This window comes from Juglans microcarpa x Juglans regia, chromosome 7S (genome assembly GCF_004785595.1).
Source record: "Juglans microcarpa x Juglans regia isolate MS1-56 chromosome 7S, Jm3101_v1.0, whole genome shotgun sequence".
NCBI lineage: Eukaryota > Viridiplantae > Streptophyta > Magnoliopsida > Fagales > Juglandaceae > Juglans > Juglans microcarpa x Juglans regia.
Window position 1 is genome coordinate 1900388 of NC_054607.1, and position 23131 is coordinate 1923518.

A 23131-nucleotide genomic window follows, 5' to 3' on the forward strand; every position below is an offset into this window, starting at 1 on the left:
GCTTCAAAGTGTCTATTTCAACCCTTATTCTAAGAAATCTTTTAATAGAAACTGCAGTGTAGTTAAATTCCAACAAATTACCCATTATGCTGCCAATCTTCCCTGCATTATCTTGTGTCATCATTTTCAAAGGAAGTCCTTGTATTTGTATCCAAAAAGCTGAGTATCTGAGATCCATTTCATGTAAAATTTGACCTAGGAGCCACTCTTTAAGGATCATGTGATAACAACCTTTGAAGTTTCAAGGCCTTTGGCTGAAAATTCTATTTTTGTCCTGTGAGATTTGGAACATGAAAAGAAATGTGTTATGGTCAAGATCTTCTATATTGAGTCCTGTGATGAAACTCCATATAGCTTTTATGGTGGTGTGGAAGGTGTATTTGTTTAAAGGTTTTGTCGATACAAGCTTGCCAATAAGAACATGGTTAGTTACTATTTCTGCTACTTCCGTTTCTGGTTCAAGGATAAAGTCGTCCCAGGATAAAGTTTCAGTTTGAGAGATGAGGTGGTCTATGTCAGGTTGTGTTTCTTTCATGGTTGAATGTTTGGTGTAGAGAGGTTGGTGTTAACGTGCTCTATGGTGAAATTATTTTGGTGGGATATGGGTATTTTACTTTTCCAAGGATGCTGAATTAGGTCGAAGGGGATGGTAAGAAAAGCTACTTAAAGAGGAAAGAACACTCATCTGGGAAGAGAGCTTGCTCGAAATAATTTATCATTTTAATTGATGTAACGAAGCTTAGGTGATTTACTTTTATCAATCACTTAATTAAAAAATTAGTTAAACTATGTAATGCCAGTTAATGTAACTGAAGATTATAAAATTTAAAAATAAAAATCCATATTTCTTAATTGTGTCATTTGTTTTTTGTAGGTGATATCACTAGTTACATTAGAAATTTGTATTAATGTGTTAATCATATTTAAATGAGATAATTTTTTATCCCAATTTTTGTTTTTATCTCCAATCACCACAATAATTAGGCCTAGTTTGGATAGTGAATTAAGATGAGAAGATATGAAATTTAAAATTTTGAATAAAATATTGTTAAAATATAATTTTTTAATATAATTTTTGTTTTGATATTTGAAAATTTTGAATTACTTATTGTATTTTCTTTGAAAGTTTGAAAAAATTATAATGATTAAATGAGATAAAATGATTTCACTAAACAAACCAAACCTTAATGAAAATGTAGTATTCAATATGAAACACTAATTATGGGCAGTTTTTCCCCATTTTGAAACTTTTCTTGGGGTTTATACTTTATGTTACAATTTATTTTGTGATAATAAACAAGTTTAGAACATATGAGTCATGCTATATAATAAACGCAATTATATGATTTTGAGTAGTGTTACACGTATGTATAATATTATACATATTGAGTGACAGTCTTATTTTATCAATATTTATCTTTCTTAATTTGAATTTTAAATTTAATTGATACGTCAACACATATAGTTATATAAATAAAACTTTAAATTTAGATAATATTATTTCCTCTTTCAAATCACCTCAATGGGTTACAATGGATAGCAATTTGAAGTGATCCAAATTGACATAAGTTGGGCTCGGTTCTGGGTCGAATTTTCTAGACCCAAGGTCAGGTGGGTATATTCGACGGCCATTCCTCGGGGAAAGTTGCATTTTACCCTAAAGAGACTGGTTTTCCCTGAAACCGAACAGAAATTAACGAAGCAAGTACCTCCCTTGTTCGCATAAGAATAAAACAACGGAGACTTCACAGTCACAGATTTAGCTTTCTGCTTCTCTGCCCACCCCTCTCTCTCTCTGTCAAGATATTTTCCAAATTCCGTCAATGGCTTCTACGAAGGTGGGCAATTTTCTTTATGAGGTTGAGTATAGATACGTGTTTGTGGCTATATGTGCCTGAATATATTCGGTCAGACCGACCGTTTGAGTGTGTTTTTCATTTTCTTGTTCACTCCATCGCTGTTTCTCACATTTTAATTTATATGTTTTTTATCCACCTTGTTTCTCTTGCATAGGTTGATAATAATCGGGGCCCATTTGGGTCAAAGAGATCTCGTAATGATGGTAAGTTAAACTCAGTGGGGTTTCCGTTTATTTCATGCGGTATAAATTTCAAGTATATATTTGTCTGTTAGTTTCGCCATGCCATGATGATTTCAATAATCACATAAGTTAGATGGTTAATAGGGAAATTAGCCTGTATATGACATTTTGATCAGCTGTAGTTTTTGATTTTCTATCTGCCTATGTGGGCAGTATTTGTTGAAATATAGTATAGTATATAAGTTCTGTTGTTAAAAGTCTCTATAAATTTCTCATGTTACTTTTATAAATGTGGTATGTTGATTTCTCTCCTCTATTATTCTTTTTCCCCGGAAAAATACATTGTATTTGCTTGTAGTGGGCAAGCTCGGATTCTCCATCTTTGGGTAGCTCTCTTTCCTGGTTTCGTTCTCAATATTTCACTCTGTAATAAAGAATGCAGCCTGTTGGTGAGCTTTTCACAGATGTGAGGTCATTATGTTATTCGCCAGAGTGATGTACCCAAAGTCTTTCATCTATCATCAGGTTTAAAAATAATTGATACGGGTTACTTCCCTTTCACTCTGATATAATTGTGTTCCTCAAAAGAAAATCATTTTTGAGGGATGATTTTGAGGATACTTACCAAAGAGAGAGACTGACCTTATGTTTGAGAATAATTAAAGCTTACTAGAAGTAGTATACATGATTCTTCTAACACTAATAGCTTTGACCAGTAATAAGTTCATAACGCTACTAACTTTATTCATATTTCATAGTTATCTTTTCTTCTTTATAGACTCAAAAATCACATTGAGGTTCCTTTTCAAGAAATTTTTTGAGATGAAATTACTGGTTTCCAGTTAGGACCAGTGTACTACAGTGAACTCAGCAAATGCATTGGTTATAGCTTCTTTTAAGGGCTACTAGAGATTTTCACGTATCTAACCCCTAACAATTGTCTTTAGTTTATGTAATCTGTTTCTGCCTTTAATTTTATTTTTTTTACACTTTCAATTGTTTGTAACTATCATACTCAATATGTGTCAGCTTCACGGAGTGATGGAGATTGGACATGTCCTCAGTGCGGAAACGTGAACTTTGGGTTTAGAATTGTTTGCAATCGTGAAAACTGCAGTGCTCCACGACCGACTATTAATCCAGTAAGTTTCCAGATTCTATATAAATATATTTAAATAAACTTCCTTCTGAAGCAACGTATATGTGGTATTGGTTTGTTGGGGCCAAGTGAAGAACCAAAGTCCGGAAATTGTTATGGGTTTGGTAGTGTGGAAATTACAGATTTGAGATTGTCATATAGTGGTTGAAGGTGTTAAGGGTTTGTGTTGCTGGCTGTCTAATCTGTAAGTAAAGAACAACAAAGGGACCAAAATGTTCTTATTCTAGTAGATTAATATGAAAATCCACCATGATACTCAACTGAAGTGATGCTTGGAAATGAGGTAGATATCTAAAACAGTTATGAGATGGATGTGTGTTTGGCAGGGAAACCTCAAAAAAAGGAAAGAAGTTTAGCACATTTACAAAAAATGTGCAAAAAATGTGCTTTAAGCCCACTTTTTGGCCCCTTTTTGTGTGAGCTTAAAGTGCGGAAAAGTATGTTTTTGTAATTTTTTGGAAGAAAATATAAAATATCGGTTCAAGACCCAGAAGATGATGTCAACAAATATTCTTAAATATTAAGTTGATATTGAAGATCGTTTACCTACAATGGCGCGGCATATTGTCTCATGTGATGTACGTGCTTTGAACCAGCTATAATAGTCCAAATTACTTTTTTTGATTGGTAATCAAGAACATCATATGCAAGATAATAGTCCAAATTGCTTTTTTTGATGGGTAATCAAGAAGTTTTATTCATAAGATAATAGGCACCGCCCAAATACACAGAATATGCAAGATTAAAGTCCAAGTTGCCTTTTTAGATGGATTGATACCCTTGTGTATTATGTGGTGTATTTGGTTGGAGAGAAATGAGAGGTGCTTTAATGATCGGGAACGCAATAGTGATGCATTATGGAAGTTTTTTATAAGCACTCTACTTTGCTGGTTCTCTGCTATTGTACTCAAGGGTGGGGCTGTAAATGAGTTCTTGTCGTCATTTCTCTAAGTTTTAGAATGTAACTAGGTGTTTCTTGTGTATACTTCCTGTGTACTCGGGCTTCACCTATTTCATTATGCTTAATAAAGTTCTAACTTATCAAAAAAAAACATAGGATTAATACTTACAATTCTTGAGCTTTTTTTGCCATGGCGTTTTTGGTATATATTGATTCAAACCATGTACTTTAGTTTGCTTATAGCTATCAAGTATCATAAATGTACGTGTTCCTCATATATACTTTCTGTGTATTTGGGCTATGCTTTTTGCATTTTCTTAATAAAATATTCAATTACTTATTAAAAACAAAATTGTCATGTTGCTTAATACTCTAATAAATTGAGTTAAAAGGCTAAATATATTACCCTTTTACTTTTTAAACCTTTTTATTATTGTATTTTATGAACTTTTTATTATTTGCATCTTTTTGTTTTTTAAAAAAATGTGCACTTTACTTCAATCAGGCTTGCGCCTGTGCTTTGCACCTAGGCTGTAGATGGTGTTTGCGCTTAAGTGCGCCTAGCACTTTCATCAACACTGATCATACCTTGCTGCCAGTCCCGTGCTCTTAACACTACCTCCTCTGCATCAATCATTTGCTCTTGTATCTGAGGCTGCTGCCTTTGCCTTCAGAACCACCTTTGGCAAGATCCTTGCACCATCCTTGCCTTCAGTGCAAACAATTAATGTCAAGAACTTGTCCTTTCTGCTATTGTTATAACTGACAAAAATGAGGCCCTTAGTGGCCTACCTTATTTACTAAAATGTTAGTGTTCATCTTATAATCTGAAATTTTACTCGTAAGAAACTTTTATATCTGAGAATTTTATTTCGTATTACTTCTATTTTGACATATTACTCTTGCGTGTGTATATATATTTTTTTGGTGCAGCCTGCTCCATTTAGCCCTTATAACACTCCTCCCCCATTTTATTTCGGAGGCGTTGGGGCTCCACCTTTGCCTTATGGGTTGTCTAGCAGGTATGGATCTCCTGTAACACATTCTGGGATGCGTTACGACTATGGTTTTGCTTCAAGTGCTCATGGACCATATGGTCCTATGCCTACATTTCCACCTGGAGGTTATGGAGGTACTTTTTCTTTTACAATTTGTAAATTCTTTTTCAAAAATGTCTTTTCTAAATAAAGAAACATTTTGGTGTGCATAGAGACATAACAGTAGTAGAGTGTTTATGCTACCTTTGGAAGCATAAAGAAATGGATGAAAACTTCTAACATAGATGACCTTAATAGCATATACAAGATTTTACAGTATGGAATGAAATTAATTTGTAAAGAAATAGGTGTATGAAGAATTGTTTTGTTTATGAATGAAACTCCCAAGTTACCAAGGGCATATTTGGCAACTTGAAACTTCTAAAACAATTTCACTTGTTTTTAATAAAAAAACTCACCTTCAGTCCAAACATCTTGTGCACACCATAACAATGTTTCTCTCGAAAATAATTTTCATCCAATCATTCGCATTGGTTTTTGTGATTTAAAAAAACCAAAAAAGAAAAAAAAGAAAACCTTTTTCATAAAAAAGCACTTGCAAAAATTCTCTCTCCAAGTATCTTTGCAATGGACGGTTATGGGCCTCACCATTTTTTCAAACTTCAATAAAAATGTATTCCCTTAAACTTTCTAAATTCAAACAAATTTTCTATGGGCTCGACCCCTTTCATAAAACCCGACCAAAACCTACATCTAAAAAGTATCTAAGAATTTTAAGAATTTGTTTCATCTTGATTTAAGATTTTTTTTTTTTTAAAAAAAAGAAAAAGAAAAAGACTGTTATCTAAAATTTTAAGTCATCATGAAGAAATGATGGAAGTGCAAGTTCAATTATGCTGGTACATAATCATGTCGAATGGCTCTTTATGCAATAATATTATCAATGGCTCTTTATCCAAACAAATGTTCTGCATTCAATGGCATCCAGTGTAAGTTTGGTTCAAGCATGTCCAACACTCTGTTTTGTCTGTGTGCATAACTGGTTATTATTTTAATGATTCAGGCATGGCTTATGGTTCAGGGCCAGCTGGCCATGGATATGGATTTGGCTTTCAAGGACCTCCATGGTCAGGAGGAGTATTACCTGATAATCCTGCTTCTCGTAAACGTCGTGGAGGTATTTTCACCATTCTATCTTTTAATTTTGTTTGGGAGATTTTCTCATTCCTATAAACGATCATGATTTTTTTGTTAAACTGGAATGCTTATATGGAACTTTTTTCTGTCAGATTCTAGATTTTAACATTTTTCTTTATGATTAATTGGAAATCATATTCAGTAGTCTTAGCTTTCTTTTAGTTTGTGTTAATGTTTCTGGTTTTGCAATAAATCATAGTGGGTGAGACTTGGTATTTATAGGGCCTATATGATGCTAGATTGCATATTATAATTCCAAGTGGGCCCTGATTTAGTCCTATTTTCTTAAACTTCAGATTTTTCTGAAGCTTGATGCCCACGATTCAATACAGCCCTTTTTGAGTATCTCTCTGCAGTGCCACATGCTAATTATTTATAGCAAGCTACATATGTTTGTTACGTGCAGTTTATTTTACTTATAAAAAAAAATTGTTTGTACATGCAGGGCCAGATGGTTTTCATGAGGGAGATTGGATTTGTCCTAAATGTGAGAATGTTAACTTTGCCTTTAGAACCACTTGCAACATCAAGAAATGTGGGGCTCCCAGACCTTCTCTTGTAAGTGATTTCTCTAAGAACATATTCATTGTTTGATATTCTGATGGTTGCCATTGACATTTATATCATTGCACAAAATTTTTTCATTGCAGTTCTTAATGTTGACATCCTTTTACTTATTAAAAAGAATATTAATGGAAAGACTGTATGGGAAGTCGGCCCTAAACCAACTTAGCTATAGTTTGCATAGGTGGTATAGCACTCTGTTATCCATGGATTGAAACCATTGAGATCCAACTCACAATTGCCTATCACGAAATTGCCCACCACAATAGAAACTTCCATCAACCTACCTTTCAAACTAGGACCACCCATCTTTTTCCAAATGTCATTAAATCTGTAGATTCTCTCTCTCTCTCTCTCTCTCTCTCTCTCTCTCTCTCTCTCCAAGAACTTGCCAAACCATTTTTTTTTTAATAATGCATACTGTGGGGTGAGAGGGTTAAGGAAAAGAAAAGGACGGATTTTTTTTTTTTTTTTGGGGGGGGGGGGGGTATGCTCCACTTCAACCCACCCCCCCCCCCCCCCCCCCCCCCCCCCCCCACCCCCCCGGGTCCATCATCATTATCAAGCCACAACTGCATGTTAAAAGACTTGGGGATACAATTGCTTGCAATCTGGAGCAATAGGTGCTTCCTGGGATTGATCCCAGGGCTGGTTGTGCCAACTGTCTGGATATCAGCCTAACAATTGCCACTGCAAAAGGCTGTGATATTGAGAGAAGCATGGGGAAGGAATTTCCAAGGTTTCTTGCTTGATATTTGGCTGCTGAGAATATTTGGTATATAAGTGGAAAAAATATTTAAATGAACAAACTAGAAGGGGAGGGTAGAATGGCTGTAATACCAGGACATAGATATGATCTTGTGTGTTAAAATTAGATTGAACGAGTACATTTCTACATCACCCAATACCCCTGATACAGAATCCTAGTTGGTATAGAATAACCCATACGGTCGGTGAGGAGTGATAGAATAACCCTATCCATAGACCCAAGTGCATGATTTTGTAGCACTTTTTGTCGTTTTGATAAGTTACACTGAACCAGTAATTTTCATTTGCAAAAGTGATGCCATCTTTGAAGACAAATTTTGCTTTTATGATATTTTTCAGTTTTAGGGTGCATTGACATGCCATGCACGTGATGGTGTTTTCAGGTTTAATAGCTCATTTACTTGTATTTAGTTTGTTTGCTCACCATTCCTTAGCAGGGTCCAAACCCCACAAACACCGGTGCCCCTGAAGGCAGTTGGACTTGTGACAAATGCGGCAATCTTAATTATCCCTTTCGAACTGTTTGCAACCGCAAGGATTGTGGAAACGAGAAGCCAGCCTCTGGCAAGTAGATAATTTCCTTATTGTGCATGGATAGCTTAAATCCCCCAGTCCTATGTGTATTAGGGAATCATTTGTTAGCATTAGACTCTTAGAGAATGAGAAAAGAACAAACATGTTCATAAAAGATATAATAGAATCATATTCATATGTATATTTTTTTATTTTTATTTTTTCCACTTTTTTTGCTGTTAGCCAGTATAACATCTTGTTACTTTGTTTTTCTGGGGAATTTTAGTGATCAATGTGTGGAAATCTGGACCATCCGTCGTTTGGTTATTGAGTACAACTTGTTTAGGTAGTCAATTGATTAGAGCTTTTGCCTGAGGCGATAATCTGTCAAAACTATTAATACTTTTAGAGTTCTTTTCTTCATGACTGTTGATGCATATGAGGCTGATACAAAATTATTTTGTAGTTTGGCATAAAGTAATGACATTAATAGTTTGGTGATCATATTTTAGAGTGAGTCATAATCTTGAGAGGAATTTCTGAAAACTGAAGTGACGCGAAAGATAATGTAATCTTTACCCTTTGATCTATTAAAAATTAAACTTGAACTCATCTCTCTCTCTCTCTGTATGTATATGTTTATTAAAAAGCAAGAGGCATGCTACGTACAAGCCGGTGTTTTAACACCTATTTATAGTGGGAATTATTGCAATTTTAAAAAAGTAAAAATACTAATTATTTCTTAACAAAGCTGATGTGAAAGGCTTTCGTATCAACGTTGTGCTGAGTGTGTAAAAAATGAGGTTTATAAATAGATTTTTTCAAAGGAATAATGCTAGTATACTTTTTTATTTTGCTCATTTATTTTGACTATTTATGTATTTAATTTTTTTATTTATTAATTAAAAAAGTGACTATTAGTGTATTGATATATATTTTTTTTAAATATTTAAAGATGTTAAAAAATGTGGTAAAAATGAAAAAAATAAAAAAGTTGAGTTTTGCCTAGGCCCCAACGGTTACTGCTGGACGACACTTTACAATCAATTAATGCAAAAATGTTACTTCATTAAAAATAAATTTAATTTTATAAAATATATAGAGTTGAAAGAGAGTTGTAGGCTAATAATTTTCCTTTATTAAAATAGTTATTATACATAATATATGTGCCCTGCCGTGTATTGCCTTTTCGCGAGGGACTTGAGTTAACGAGGCCAAATGCATTGGTGGATTCACAAACGGTCTCTGCCGAGACGGCTTAGTACAGCACGACCGTCCCTCTTGGCGTCGTATAGTGCAAAGCAGTGACAGGAGAAAACCGAAACAAATGAGAGAATCCCTTCACTCTATTCATATCATTTTGTAAACATCATCAGTGTTGAAACTGATGCTGAATCGCTTATTATAAATAGTTTTACCTGTAACTTTTACGTGACAAGCATTCATGGTGTAGTTGTCTGCTTAATTAAGTCATAATTAAAGATGGAAGAAATCCCCATATGGGCCACCACTTTCACAAAAAAAAAAAAAAATATATATATATATATAGATACGTAGTAAAAATAAATTGATATGACTTGATGTGGTATATCATTTTGTAAAATTAATTTTATCGTAAAATAAATCTAACAGGATCCCATAAAATCATGTCAGTCTATAAGTTTACTTGTGTAATTCTTTTATGAAGTGATCAATGACAACTGAGCATTGGTTTAATTCTTCTGAACCATTCCTGCATTTTTTTTTTTAAGATATTGTACTATAATGGTTTGTAGGTGAGGGATCCAATGGTTTGTTATGTAGTTCATTTGAAAGCACGAAATTTTCTAGGTTCATTTCCAGCTGTATAGATGATGCTTCTCCCTGCCTTTCATGCCTAGAGGTCATTTTATCAAAAGAATAACAATCCAACAAGCCGGCTGTACTATCCAAGAATGTTTTGTGTTTTCGAAAGTTACAACTTCAGAGCCACCCATTGCTGCCTGTAGTCTGCATCGATCATGACTAAGCTTCGTCTGATGTCTCCGAAGTGACAATGAACCAGATCCATGAGACACTCAACACATTAAAAACTTCCTTTTTGTTTCATTTTTTCATAAAACAACAAAAAAAGTACTTGATGAGGTAGCCTTTCCCACGTTATAAATCTTCTAATCCTGTGTAATGCAGACGTTCATCTCAATATATTTTCAAGTGAAGTTTCCATGAATTTACACCCCCAATGCCCATGAATCTTCAAACTTTATGACTATGGATTTCAGGCAAAATTATATAATATATAGAGCAAAGATTAAGATCTTGTTTGTTTTCACACCTCCTCTCCTCTCAACTCATTTCATCTCGTCTAATTATTACAATTTTCTTAAATTTTCACACAAAATAAAGTAAACAATTCATCTCATCTGCGATGAGATGATATTTGTCCATAGATTATTTTTGTAAAACTAAAAAATCTCTCAATTTTTTTTCTAAAAAACACAAAAAACCCAAAATATGTTGTTTTTTAAACCCTACCATTTATTATTGGTATATCCTCCCCTAAGTCCCTTGAATTGATTCCTTTTATTTATATATATATATATATATATATATATATAACAAATACATGAAGAAAAAATATGGAGATTTTTATTTTATTCAAATTGGAATATTGAACCAGATTAATTATTATTTTTTATAACATCATTTGTTATACTTTAGATTATGAAATTGAATTGTCTATGGTATGTATTTTCTTATAACTTGACAACAAAACATATGACTGAGAAATGTTTTATCCACAAAAGAATTTCATAAAAACAAACTCACAAACTAACCTGTTTTGATGTGGTATGTCAGATTATAAAATTAATTTTACTATAAAGTAAATATGACATCACATTAAATTACGTCAGTTTATATATTTATTTTTACGAAATTTCTTTGTGGCTGTAACACTTCTATGACACACACACACATATATATATATATATATATAATATAGATAAACAAATATATACTCTTACATATACATAATCGTAAGTTATGGTACGGACGAAGTACGTTGAGTCCAAAGAGGATACATTCAATGCATGGCGGCAAAGTTAACTGCCATTTGGAAAGTCCAACTATATATGATGAGTGAGCTTCGGATGCAGAAGCCGGCGAAGTTCACAAGCCAATGGCATTGTTTTCAAGCACTGCTGATCTTTTTCATTTCTTCTGTCTTGATTCTCAGTTTTAGACTTTTCCTAGTTGGCACTAATGTTGATTGGTCGTACATGCAAGTACAGCTATATATACTGTTCCTTTAGTCCCATTCTTGGAGTAATCTGTCCAGCTTTTAGCTCCCTAGGCTCGTTGCAGCTTCAAGGACATGAAGGTTTGATGCGTGAGAAAGAGATTTGAAGACATCTTTTAGGTTGAAGAATTGGGATCGTTACGTTTTATAGGTGCCAAAATTTTCTGTTTTATTTTCCGAATTCGTGTTGCTAATGGGATTTCTGGGTTTATTTGTTGCTATTGAGATTGATGAATATTGAATACCGGATGTATGGTTAATGTTCTATGTCCGAGGCCTCATACTAACAGTTATGCAAGAAGTGCATTTTTTAGGATGTCTGCTTTGACAGAAAGAAAAGAGGACAAGGCAATGGGTTTTGATTTTTCTTTTTCCACATATAAAACCAATAGATTGAATTAAGACGAGGTGGATTCAAATGACTTGGCATTCTAGTCGAAATTAAATAAGAAGTACTAACATCAACCTATTTGTTTTATGGATTAGCAAACTCAATGTAAAGGATTGCATGCGTAATGGACTATCTGATCATGCAGATAATCTGGTGAACACTTTCTTGGTGGAGGGTTGAAGCTAAAGGAAATCCAAAATGGTTGAAATGTCGCATTCCCTTGATGCTGTTAACCAGGAAGCTGTTGATCTGGTATGTGCCTTTTCTTCTTCTTCTTTCTTTCTTTCTTTCTTTCTTTCTTCTTCTTCATTTTTTTTTTTTTTTTTTTTTTTTAAAATCTCAAAACAGGACAAAAGAGATTTTAGCGATGAAGGTGCCTGACTGGTTGACATTGTTTGTTTGTTGTTTTTTTTTTTTTTTTTTTTTTATTTGTTTGTTTTCATTTTGAAGATTCATAACTGCAAACCTAGGAATAATAGAACCAAATGCAATCTCCATAGTCAGATGTAAAATTAATGAGAAAATTTGATTCCTTGGTAGAATAAAGTCTGGTTCTGCATTAAAGATCCTCTTTTTTCTTATTCATTTTCTTTGTTGAAGTACAGTGAAAATAAACTAAAGTTGGTTCTTTTGTGTTTGGTTAATGGTGTATCATGGTGATAATTTGATTTGACCAAAAAATGAAAGTAAAAGAGAAGGATGGGAATGCAAAGAATTCTTCCCTACTTCAATCTTATTTGTTTGGCACAAAAAGATATGCTAAATTGGAAGTTGCTTCTTGTAGGAGAATATACCCCTTAAAGAAGTTTTTGAGCATCTTACTTGTACAAGGGAAGGTTTGACTTCTGATGAAGTTCAAAAGCGACTGGTTTTGTTTGGTTACAACAAACTTGAGGAGAAAAAGGTTGGAGAAGCAATGTTCAATTGAATCTCTCTGTTTCCTTGCTTTCTATTTCCCCATTATTGCTTCCTCAGTCTCCCTCATTGTATGGGTTCTCTGCTTTTCTACCCTGCTCTAGGAAAACAAAATACTGAAGTTTTTAGGCTTTATGTGGAATCCTTTATCATGGGTTATGGAAGCTGCAGCTATCATGGCCATTTCTCTTACCCAGGGAGGGGTAAGTCTATATGAATCTTCGAGTTTTCATCTTTATCTACTCCTGTTTTCTAATATGGTCGGCTATATGACATTGACCCTGTGAGTTGAACAAAATTAGTACTAATATTAGTCATCATTGAAGATTCTTACCTTCATTGAACCACAGTGAAATCAAGAAGTCCTTAATTCTTTCTGTTCATTAGTTTTCCCTACTAGAAGTTGAAATTTAGTCAAATTGGAGTCTTTTGTCAATTATTTTGGGGAGAATGTTGACAAAACCTTATCTGTGCAGCGTAAAGATGCAGATTATCATGACTTTGCTGGCATCCTGGTCTTACTAATCATTAATTCTACTATCAGTTTCATAGAGGAAAACAATGCTGGCAATGCAGCTGCTGCTCTTATGGCACGTTTGGCCCCAAAAGCAAAGGTTCTTCTCTTTGCATATTGATATCCTAAGTTCATGACAGCTAAACCTTGCCATCAAGAACTAGTACCACCCTGTTATTGATTTTCCACTCTGTCAGAGACATCTTATCTTGTTTTCACTTCTAATTATTCTTGATCAGGCACTACGTGATGGAAAATGGGGTGAAGAAGATGCTTCAGTGCTGGTTCCTGGAGACATAATTAGTATCAAACTTGGTGACATTATTCCTGCTGATGCACGTCTTCTTGAAGGAGATCCTTTGAAAATTGATCAGGTAAATATTGTTATTGATCCTTTGAAACTAGGTCCTAGTGCCATTATGACCGAAATATGCATCCCATAGTGTAACCAACTAGTCTAACCTCCTGAATTTAACATATTTTCTTTGTCACTTGCAGTCTGCACTTACTGGGGAATCTCTTCCAGTAACAAAGAACCCTGGTGATGGGGTTTATTCAGGCTCAACATGCAAGCAAGGGGAAATTGAAGCAGTTGTTATTGCAACTGGTGTTCACACTTTCTTTGGGAAGGCAGCTCATCTTGTGGAAAACACTACACATGTTGGGCATTTCCAGCAGGTAATTTACAGAAATTTTATATCCATACTGTCAATCCAAAACATGTTTTAAGCACTCTAGTCAAGAATTTCTCCAAATCATAACAATAAATATTTTCATATTCATGCTTAATATTATCTAACTGTTGAATTTAAATAAAATTTTCAGGTTTTAACATCAATTGGAAACTTCTGCATTTGTTCTATTGCTGTTGGGATGTTTATAGAAATCATTGTGATATATGCGATTCACCACAGGGGATATCGCGTTGGCATAGATAATCTACTTGTCCTACTAATTGGGGGCATCCCAATTGCAATGCCAACTGTTCTTTCTGTTACAATGGCCATTGGTTCACATCGTTTATCACAGCAGGTTTGTGAAGCCACAGCCACTGTCTAGATTGATTTGGAAAATTAATGACAGTGAATAAGAATGAATTAATGGTTCTCAATTGTGAATATTATTGGACGTTGGGCATTATGTCTTGTGCAGGGTGCCATAACAAAGAGAATGACAGCTATTGAGGAAATGGCTGGAATGGATGTGCTATGCAGTGACAAAACAGGCACACTGACACTAAACAAGCTTACGGTTGATAAAAATATGATTGAGGTAATACCCTTGGTCGCTCTATTTTGCTTCAAGTATTCATGACATAGCAATGGGCATATTGGATAGCTTCATGGTAGAAACCAAAATGTTAAAAGTTCGATCACATTTTGCCTTGCACATGTGTGCATTTCATGTTACTTTGTCGTTTCCATTCCAAGAGACTCTCTGGTGAACGTCCTGTGTACATGAGCTATGTCTATTATCTTAATTGATAAAATTATTTATTACTTAGAAAAGAAAAAGTTTTTTTATTCCAAGAGACACATCTAAAGAAACAATATATCATCTCTACAACTACTAATCCCAACCCAAACAAAAGTGACAATGGAATTCTTGTCTCGTTCTATTGGTTGTCTAGTATATTTGTTTTTTTAAACTTGTGAAATGCTATTTGTGCTTGCTTCATAGGACTTTTCAACCATCCATACCATTACAGGTTTTTGACAAAGGTGTTGAGAAGGATACGGTTGTACTTATGGCGGCAAGAGCATCAAGGTTGGAGAATCAAGATGCCATTGATGCTGCGATTGTTTCAATGTTAGGCGACCCTAAGGAGGTATTGGACTAGAAAAATATTTATAAAGGTCATTTTTTACAGAAAAGGGTTCCATTAATGTGTGTGTGTGTGTGTGTGTGCGTATGTTCTTTTAAAGAGGATTATACTCAATTTTATTTAATTTATGTGTGTGGTGGGTGTGATCAACCGAAGGGTATAAAGATGCTTCTTGTCCGTCTTCCATTGTCATCACCAGCATTTGGTTGTTTCTATTGTCTGCAAAGGGTCATGGGAGTCTTACATTTCTTTTTCTTACGGATCACAACATGTTGAAGACACTCTTTAGAACTGATAGATGTTTGGTTCTGAAACCCAGTTCTAGGAGTTTCTGCAAAATTTTTCTTCTCATGATTGCTCATTACCTACCTTGAATTAAGATTTTTTCTTTTCACCAAAAAGGGGCTACTTTCATGTAACTCCTCAGTACTCACATTAAGGAGTAAGCCACGGTACAACTGCATCAAAGAAAGAGAAAAACAACTCATTTACTATAACTTTATTGTTTTTGCAAGGCACGAGCTGGAATCCAAGAAGTTCACTTCCTACCATTCAATCCAACTGACAAAAGGACTGCACTTACATACATCGATGGAGCTGGTAAAATGCAGAGAGTCAGCAAAGGTGCACCAGAGCAGGTAGAAACTATAACTGAACTTTCAGTTGAGTTATTAACCTTAAATGTGCATCCGCAAGTTCTGAACTCTTTTGCACCTATGCCATTTAGATTCTCACTCTGGCACATAACAAAACGGAACTTGAATGGAAAGTACATGCAATGATTGACAAGTTTGCAGAACGTGGACTACGTTCCCTTGCAGTTGCCCGCCAGGTACCAGTACTCTCTCAAGGTTTCTTCATTGTATCATACACACGTTCTTATCTGTAGTTTCTGGAGAAAAATCTGGTTTCTTGTTCTCTAGGAAGTACCTGCTGGTACCAAAGACCATCCTGGTGGCCCCTGGCAGTTTGTTGGCCTTCTCCCTCTTTTTGATCCTCCTCGCCATGATAGTGCCGAAACAATCAGAAGAGCTTTGGACCTCGGTGTGAGTGTTAAAATGATCACAGGTGAGTGCTAAACTATCATACGGCTCAAATTCATTTACAACGCAAATAAGAGAGCTCTATCCTCTCCAGTCTCCACCACCAGGCATCCTTCCACTTAATTGGCACATTTGTTTCTCAAAGTAATCTCATGACTACAATGCACACAACGAGAGACATCTAATCAATGCAGTACCGATTGCGAGTCAGACTCCAGATCAACAGTAAACTAGTTCGGTTTCAAGCAAAGTCTTAATCCATCCAAACCGCCCTTACCTGAGTATGAGTTCTTGTTCCCCTCCCATAGTTAGAAGAGAAGCTTGCAAGGAAAAAACCTGCTGCTCCTATCTACATTTATCTTATCTCTTCCTAACTCTGGCTTGCACCATTACAAAACTTGCATCGCAGGCCATTCCACACCACCGCAATGGATTCCTACAGAGCTTGCTATGTAACAACAACGAAACCTTAATGCATCTGCTCGGTGATTTCACCTTTTTCTAACCCCTGCAGGTGACCAACTTGCAATTGCAAAGGAAACAGGGAGACGACTTGGTATGGGCACGAATATGTACCCCTCTTCATCTCTGCTTGGTAATAGTAAGGATGCGGCAGTTGCTGGTCTCCAAATTGATGAACTCATAGAGAAAGCTGATGGTTTTGCTGGCGTATTTCCAGGTTAGTGAGGCGGTAATGATCGAGTGAGTCCTTAAATCTTGATTTTCAGTAAATTTCTAATAATATGTTTCTCCTTCAGAACATAAGTATGAGATTGTGAAGAAATTGCAAGCTAGAAAACACATTTGTGGAATGACCGGGGATGGAGTAAATGATGCACCTGCCTTGAAGATAGCTGACATAGGAATTGCTGTGGCAGATTCCACAGATGCTGCTCGTAGTGCTTCAGATATTGTTCTAACAGAACCTGGGTTGAGTGTAATCATTAGTGCTGTTTTAACAAGCCGGGCAATCTTCCAGAGAATGAAAAACTACACGGTAATCTAACAATTACTAGATATATTGAAGAAATTATCAGTCTTGGTTTACGCCTTGTGAGATTAAATGTTGAGACTCTTTATCTTTGCTCCCCTTCATCCAGATATATGCTGTTTCTATCACTATACGTATTGTGGTAGGTTCCATTCTAAACTAAGTTCTTGTATATGAAATTGTTTATAATTGCATCCCACAACAAAGCTTGTCTCATTTGCAGCTGATTTTTGTCTAACAGCTAGGTTTCTTGGTGCTGAATATCATCTGGAAATTTGATTTCCCTCCTTTCATGGTTCTTGTCATCGCCGTTCTTAATGATGGTTAGCTTGCTACTTTCTTAAACCTTCGTCCTATGATTAATGGACTAATAATTTTGTTTCCTTCCTTCCTACTTTTCATCCTTCTGTCACATTATCTCCTTCCTTTCGCTTGTTATGTGACTGTTAGTCTGTTTGCAGGTACCATCATGACCATCTCCAAAGACAGGGTCAAGCCTTCTCCACTTCCTGACAGTTGGAAACTCAGTGAGATTTTTGCAACTGGGATTGTCCTTGGCAGTTACCTTGCCCTAATGACTATCGTATTCTTTGGGGTAGCTTTTAAAACAGATTTCTTTAAGGTAACTTCCCTCCTTTGGCAGTTGCTTTTGTCTTGCATAGCATTCTGTGTTTGATCCTGAATTGCATAAATGTGCTCTTACAGAGGATTTGAGTAGGAGATTTTCATTTAACTTAATGAACTTATTTTATACCATTCTTCTTGCAGGAAAAGTTTAATGTGAAGGACATCAGTGCAAAAGAGACAATGGCATCTGCTGTATATCTTCAAGTCAGCATCATCAGCCAGGCATTAATATTTGTGACACGCTCCCGGGGCTGGTCTTTCATGGAAAGACCTGGGTTTTTGCTCGTTACAGCCTTTGTTCTTGCTCAGCTGGTATAGAATTTTAACATCTTCTTGTTCTTCAAAATGGATTTAGTTGGTAGAAACATACTTGGATTGCAACATACTGAAGAAAGATATGGCTTCTATTGCATATGTTGTAGACCATAGGGTAGAAATAGTCCATTACCTTTATCTAGTGAAAACCATATTTAAAAAATCATACCGTCCATGAAACACATTCATTATCAAGTTATACCTTACTTGAGAAGGACATATAACCTGATCCTTTGTATACGATTAATAGTTCTGGTTACTTCTGCAAGTTTATGAATTTCTTACAGCTCAAGGATGGGAAAAGCTCATCAATTCTTCCCTCCGCTCAATATCTAAACTTTCAATTACATATACATTATTATCAAGATATTGTTTGGATCATATATATTGAATCCAAATGTCTCCATTTTTTTGAGCTCTTGATTAATAGGAGCCTAAAGATGCTTATGCTGCTGACAATATAGGAGCATCCTCATCAAGTCCCACGAGTTCAGAGAAGCTTTTCAATTCTGATACATGCATACATACATTCATACATATATCACACACAAACACTTGTATTTAGAGTATTCTCTGAGTCCTGCTTTAAAGTCTTCCTTTTGGTACTATAATTGATTAGTATCCCAATAAAAATTCAAAAAGGGGGAAGTAGGGAAATGGAATCAGCTCATGGCACTAAAAGATTTCATGTACACTCAATTGAAACCCTGAGTACATTAAAATTATATTGATGTCTAGCAATATCATTGCTGTCTCACAATTAAACGTCTTATTTGCTTCATAAGCTTTTCCATCCTTTTCAAATTGTCCATCGCTTAAGACTCATCGTTGCAGGTTGCTACAGTAATATCTGCCACTGCAAATTGGACATTCGCTGGAATACAAAGCATTGGTTGGGGTTGGACAGGCATCATTTGGTTATACAGTATTGTGACTTATTTCTTGCTCGATCCCTTAAAATTTACAGTCCGATATGCAATAAGTGGACGTGCCTGGGATCTCGTGGTAGACCGAAGAGTAAGTGAAACTGAAGTTTCCCAATGATGACTTGATTATGTCTAGAACTTTCTAAATATCATGAACTCCTTACTAGAGGGAACTATGCTGAATTTCTTTTCATTGCATATCATCGATCATGTCCTAAGATCCTGATCACCCACCTGTTTGTCTATTAAAACAGACTGCTTTTACCAACAAAAAAGACTTTGGTAGGGAAGCTCGTGAGGCTGCATGGGCAGCCGAGCAGCGAACACTACATGGCCTCCAGTCTGTTGAAGCAAAAAAGTTTTCTGAAAGGAGCACTTTTAGGGACATCAGTCTCATGGCAGAGGAAGCTAAAAGGCGTGCAGAGATTGCAAGGTTTGTCTTTCAACTGAAATTCACAATTCTCTCCAACTATTTCATACTATGATGCATATCTGTCTCAAGATTTCAGTTAGGCTACTCATTGCATTTTTTTCATCCATTGTCCTCTTTCTCAAAGGACCCTTACCATTGTTATTATTATTGTATTAATGCATCAGTCCCATGAGATTTTATTTCTTAATTCCTTTGATTTTCTTTTTTCAGGATGAGGGAGCTTCACACCCTGAAAGGCAAGGTTGAGTCATTTGCCAAGCTGAGGGGTCTTGACATTGATGCCATGAACCAGCACTACACTCTCTGAAGTCTTTATTCCTTTCTCTGTTTCCATTAGAAGAGGAAAAACAAAATTAGTAAAGAAAAATCCAAAGCAGGCTGTTGTGGTACACCGCAGATTCAACAATTGTCCAATACTCTATCAATAAAACGCCTAGATTCTTATGTGATGACATACCAAACATCACATACCTGAGTATATGTTGTGTTAAACTAAATTTATCAAAAACTTTAATGTTGCCCGAACACTGATGAACAAGTAGTGTATCCATGCAAGTTAGACATGCCATTTTATAATGTTTATAGTTAGAAATATAGGTCAGACATCCTGTTGAACAGATGGAGATAAAAGTTTTAATTATTTATGAGAATGTGTCAAGTCAATGCATGGCAATTTTTTTTTCCTGTTACATTATGGATGAAAGCCAGCAGTTTATCCTTTCTGAGGAGCATTGTTAAAGCTTTAAGAAGTTTGAGTTGAAGTTCTGGGAGAGACGCAGGGCATCCCCTTCATTAAATCAGAAAGATGGAATCTTCATTTTCTTCTGAATTAAGTATGAAAGTGAACGCTGAAACCAAATATAGGGCATAAAAATATGGTCTCTATCAAATAAGGTCCCGTTTGGTTGTTAGACTCAACTGAGATTAACTCAGTTCAGTCTAATTTTAAGCTGAGTTTAACATCCAAACACTTAACTCTCAAATTATTAAACTCATCTCAACTCAAAACCTCTTTACACGTGGGGCTCACAACTTTTTTCAATTTAACACTTATTTACACGCGGGACCCACAACTTTTTTTAACTTTCTATAAATACATCTAAACTCATCTTAACATCCAAACACATTTAAACTCATATTAGATGGACCCCACAAAACTCACTCTACCATCTCAACTCATTATTATTAATAAAGAACTCAACTCAGTTTAACTCAACTCAACATTCAAACGCAGCCTTAATGTAGCAACTAGATTGTGTTATGGCAGTAGCCACATGCCGAACTCCTAAATTTTTAGGTAGTACAGATAAAGTTGTTTATTCTCAAGAATTAGGGCATCTAATTCAAGAATTTTAACATTTTTTTTTCCTTCTGGTGCCACAGAAGAATTTGCATTGCAGTTGTCTCTGAAACATATGCTACTCGAAATCATCAAAGCGGTAAGTTTGCAACTTTTGCAATGCAAGATGTATGGAAGCATGGTAAGACAAATGGGCGAAAACCATAGAAAATACAAGGTAGGATGCCTAGGACCCCAAACCCACGAGCTGCTCCTTCAAGGAACAGGCTAGTTCCAAGCCAAGAATCCTATTTTACAAGGGAAAAGAGATCAAAACATAAAAAATACCTTGCTTGAACTGATTAAGCATACTGACAAGCCATCCCTGCTGTTTATACCTTCCCCTCTCTCTCTCTCTCTCTCTCTCTCTCTCTCTCTCTCTCTCTCATATATAGATACACGCATCATTGTTCGACATGATTACATCTTCACAAAAAATGGGTGTAGCTACGAGTTTTATGGGAAAAGGTTTGTCATCTCATTTCTCATTTCATGTAATTTTATGAATGAATTGTATCAACGTACTTCTTTTGCTTTTGCTATTCAATTTTCTTCTCGTTTTAATATATATGATTGCTGTATGCTGTCTTTTTGTTTCCGCACGTTTTCATGTTCTTGTTCCATAGATGTTGTCCGGTTGCAAATAAGCTCGATCTTATTAGATAAAATGGAAGAATCTGCACCCTTCTTGATGCGATTAGCAATGACATTACTGCTCTCTCTCTCTCTCTCTCTCTCTCTCTCTCTCTCTCTCTCTATATATATATATATATATATATCATTACCCATAACACCATAATGTTTCTGAGCTGCAAATTTGCATAAAATAAATGTAGGAATGTTCCAGTCAAAACAGGTGTCGGATTTGATATCTGGGACACTCTACGATCAGTTCATTAAGAAAGATATCAAGGACTTTGATGACTTCCATATTGCAGTTCTTGATATATTCAAGTAAGTACATATCTGTAATTAATCATTGTTGTCTTGATTATCATCCTGGGGGAAAAAAAAAAAGAGAGAGAAAAGGAAAAAGTAGCACAGAAAAAGAACATTGGGAGAAGGGAATTAACAAACGGAAATAAATATTGCATCAGCTCGGATTAAGCTAATTGCCCTCTATAATTTATCTTATGCAGCTCTCTCAACTCAGCATTGCCTAGTAAGCACTATGATGTGCCATCACACAAGGATATAGAGGTCAGTTTAGACTGCTTGCACATTCATAGTATTCTCTCATTCTTATATATACATATATATCACACCATGAGCAGGAAAATTTTACAAAATGGAACAAAGCCAAAGATCAGAAGAAGGAATTCATCGATTTTATGATGAAGAACGTCAATCAGAACAAACCAGACGGCGCAATGATTATCGCTGGAATAGTAGCACCTCCGGGAGCCATGGTAGCTAAGAGAGCCGGAGAGAGTGTGGGCCAGCTAAATATGATAAAGGCCATTCCTGACGTTGTCTTTGTTCCCTCGGCAACGATGTTGGCTCTCACGACTGTCAAGTTCTACAAAAGGATTTTCATGGGCGTATCATCCTGAAATGTGTCTAATACGCCAAAGAAAATACATTGTGTTTGTGATTATGGATAATCCTGTTCTTATTTACACTTGTATGATTAAAAGGAGAACTCTCAATTGATGCTTTTCTCTCTCTCTCTCTCTTTTTTTTTTTTTTTTTTAAAGCACTGATACTAGATATTTAAGAGTGTCCAAATATTGCATATTCATTTTGAAAAAAAGTAAATTTTAATATAAAAAAAAAAGTTAATTTTTTCATTTAGATTCCAAATTTCTCCTATTTTTTTTTTTTTAATAAAAGTATGCTGGACTTCACACTATAAATCATTTCCCTTTTTATTTCTACAAAACCTTGTCCTTCCTTCCCTATAATGGTAAAAGATAAGGAAAATGCTACTTAGCTCCTTCAATTTTGCTGCTCTGAGTTTTTTAATTATTTTTTTATTTTACTTAATAATTAAGAAAGTGACTATTATTGAAGTTGTATATATATATATCTTTTTAATTTTTTTAATGGCTAAAGACGTTAAAAAATACTTAAAAAAACAAAACAAAAGTCACAAATACACTAGGGATAGCATTGTCCAAGAGATAAAACCGCAAGCATTGCAAAGTCTCGTAAAATTCCTTTCTACATTTCCTAAATTCACAACAGCAGAAAAGGTAAAAGATCTGAATTATCACCATGCATGACAGACGCTTAATTCCTCCAGGCCAGGACCAATGCTAAATATTCCTTTCTTTTTCCAAAGTCCTTTGAGAATCTGAGATCAAAGCTTAAAGTTTGAAGGAATTATGAGAGGAAGGATAACCGAAACCTTGCAAAAACATACAAGCAAAGGTGTAGGGTCATCTTGAG

At 35.2% G+C, this 23131-nt stretch overlaps 3 protein-coding genes across 6 annotated transcripts; all 3 read left to right on the forward strand.

Annotated features, from left to right (window-relative positions):
- The first annotated feature begins 1585 nt into the window (after window positions 1-1585).
- LOC121241636 (ranBP2-type zinc finger protein At1g67325-like) lies at window positions 1586-8453 on the forward strand. 4 transcript variants are annotated; one of them, XM_041139497.1, is made up of 7 exons: window positions 1586-1838; window positions 2014-2062; window positions 3071-3183; window positions 5035-5233; window positions 6181-6276; window positions 6742-6854; window positions 8063-8453. In XM_041139497.1, the coding sequence occupies exons 1-7, from the start codon at window positions 1824-1826 to the stop codon at window positions 8198-8200; spliced, it is 723 nt and encodes a 240-aa protein (XP_040995431.1). In that variant the 5' UTR covers window positions 1586-1823; the 3' UTR covers window positions 8201-8453. The 4 variants fall into 4 exon arrangements, with proteins under 4 accessions (XP_040995431.1, XP_040995429.1, XP_040995432.1 ...); XM_041139495.1 differs by having other exon boundaries at window positions 1597-1838; window positions 6163-6276; XM_041139498.1 differs by having other exon boundaries at window positions 1598-1838; window positions 8066-8453.
- A 3557-nt stretch (window positions 8454-12010) lies between these two features.
- On the forward strand, window positions 12011-20286 carry LOC121241607 (ATPase 11, plasma membrane-type-like). Its single transcript, XM_041139443.1, has 21 exons — window positions 12011-12064; window positions 12597-12716; window positions 12832-12930; window positions 13204-13341; window positions 13481-13615; window positions 13740-13919; window positions 14067-14273; window positions 14394-14513; window positions 14950-15069; window positions 15582-15704; window positions 15794-15898; window positions 15990-16134; window positions 16624-16788; window positions 16868-17106; window positions 17210-17242; window positions 17342-17423; window positions 17562-17722; window positions 17869-18039; window positions 18877-19059; window positions 19223-19401; window positions 19612-20286. The coding sequence occupies exons 1-21, from the start codon at window positions 12011-12013 to the stop codon at window positions 19706-19708; spliced, it is 2856 nt and encodes a 951-aa protein (XP_040995377.1). The 3' UTR covers window positions 19709-20286.
- Window positions 20287-21030: 744 nt separating this feature from the next.
- LOC121241640 lies at window positions 21031-22393 on the forward strand. Its single transcript, XM_041139501.1, has 4 exons — window positions 21031-21208; window positions 21577-21694; window positions 21880-21940; window positions 22015-22393. The coding sequence occupies exons 1-4, from the start codon at window positions 21157-21159 to the stop codon at window positions 22291-22293; spliced, it is 510 nt and encodes a 169-aa protein (XP_040995435.1). The 5' UTR covers window positions 21031-21156; the 3' UTR covers window positions 22294-22393.
- Window positions 22394-23131: the final 738 nt, after the last annotated feature.

Excerpts from the sequence above, each read along its gene's own strand:
- LOC121241636 (XM_041139495.1), top strand. Across the intron at positions 2,063-3,070 it reads AAAGAGATCTCGTAATGATG|CTTCACGGAGTGATGGAGAT; the intron begins GTAAGTTAAACT and ends AATATGTGTCAG. Across the intron at positions 5,234-6,162 it reads TCCACCTGGAGGTTATGGAG|GCATGGCTTATGGTTCAGGG; the intron begins GTACTTTTTCTT and ends TTAATGATTCAG.
- LOC121241607 (XM_041139443.1), top strand. The coding sequence starts at position 12,011 with ATGGTTGAAATGTCGCATTCCCTTGATGCTGTTAACCAGGAAGCTGTT. Across the intron at positions 13,342-13,480 it reads GTTTGGCCCCAAAAGCAAAG|GCACTACGTGATGGAAAATG; the intron begins GTTCTTCTCTTT and ends ATTCTTGATCAG. Across the intron at positions 16,789-16,867 it reads TTTTGCTGGCGTATTTCCAG|AACATAAGTATGAGATTGTG; the intron begins GTTAGTGAGGCG and ends TTTCTCCTTCAG.
- LOC121241640 (XM_041139501.1), top strand. The coding sequence starts at position 21,157 with ATGATTACATCTTCACAAAAAATGGGTGTAGCTACGAGTTTTATGGGA. Across the intron at positions 21,209-21,576 it reads TACGAGTTTTATGGGAAAAG|GAATGTTCCAGTCAAAACAG; the intron begins GTTTGTCATCTC and ends AAATAAATGTAG. Across the intron at positions 21,941-22,014 it reads CATCACACAAGGATATAGAG|GAAAATTTTACAAAATGGAA; the intron begins GTCAGTTTAGAC and ends CACCATGAGCAG.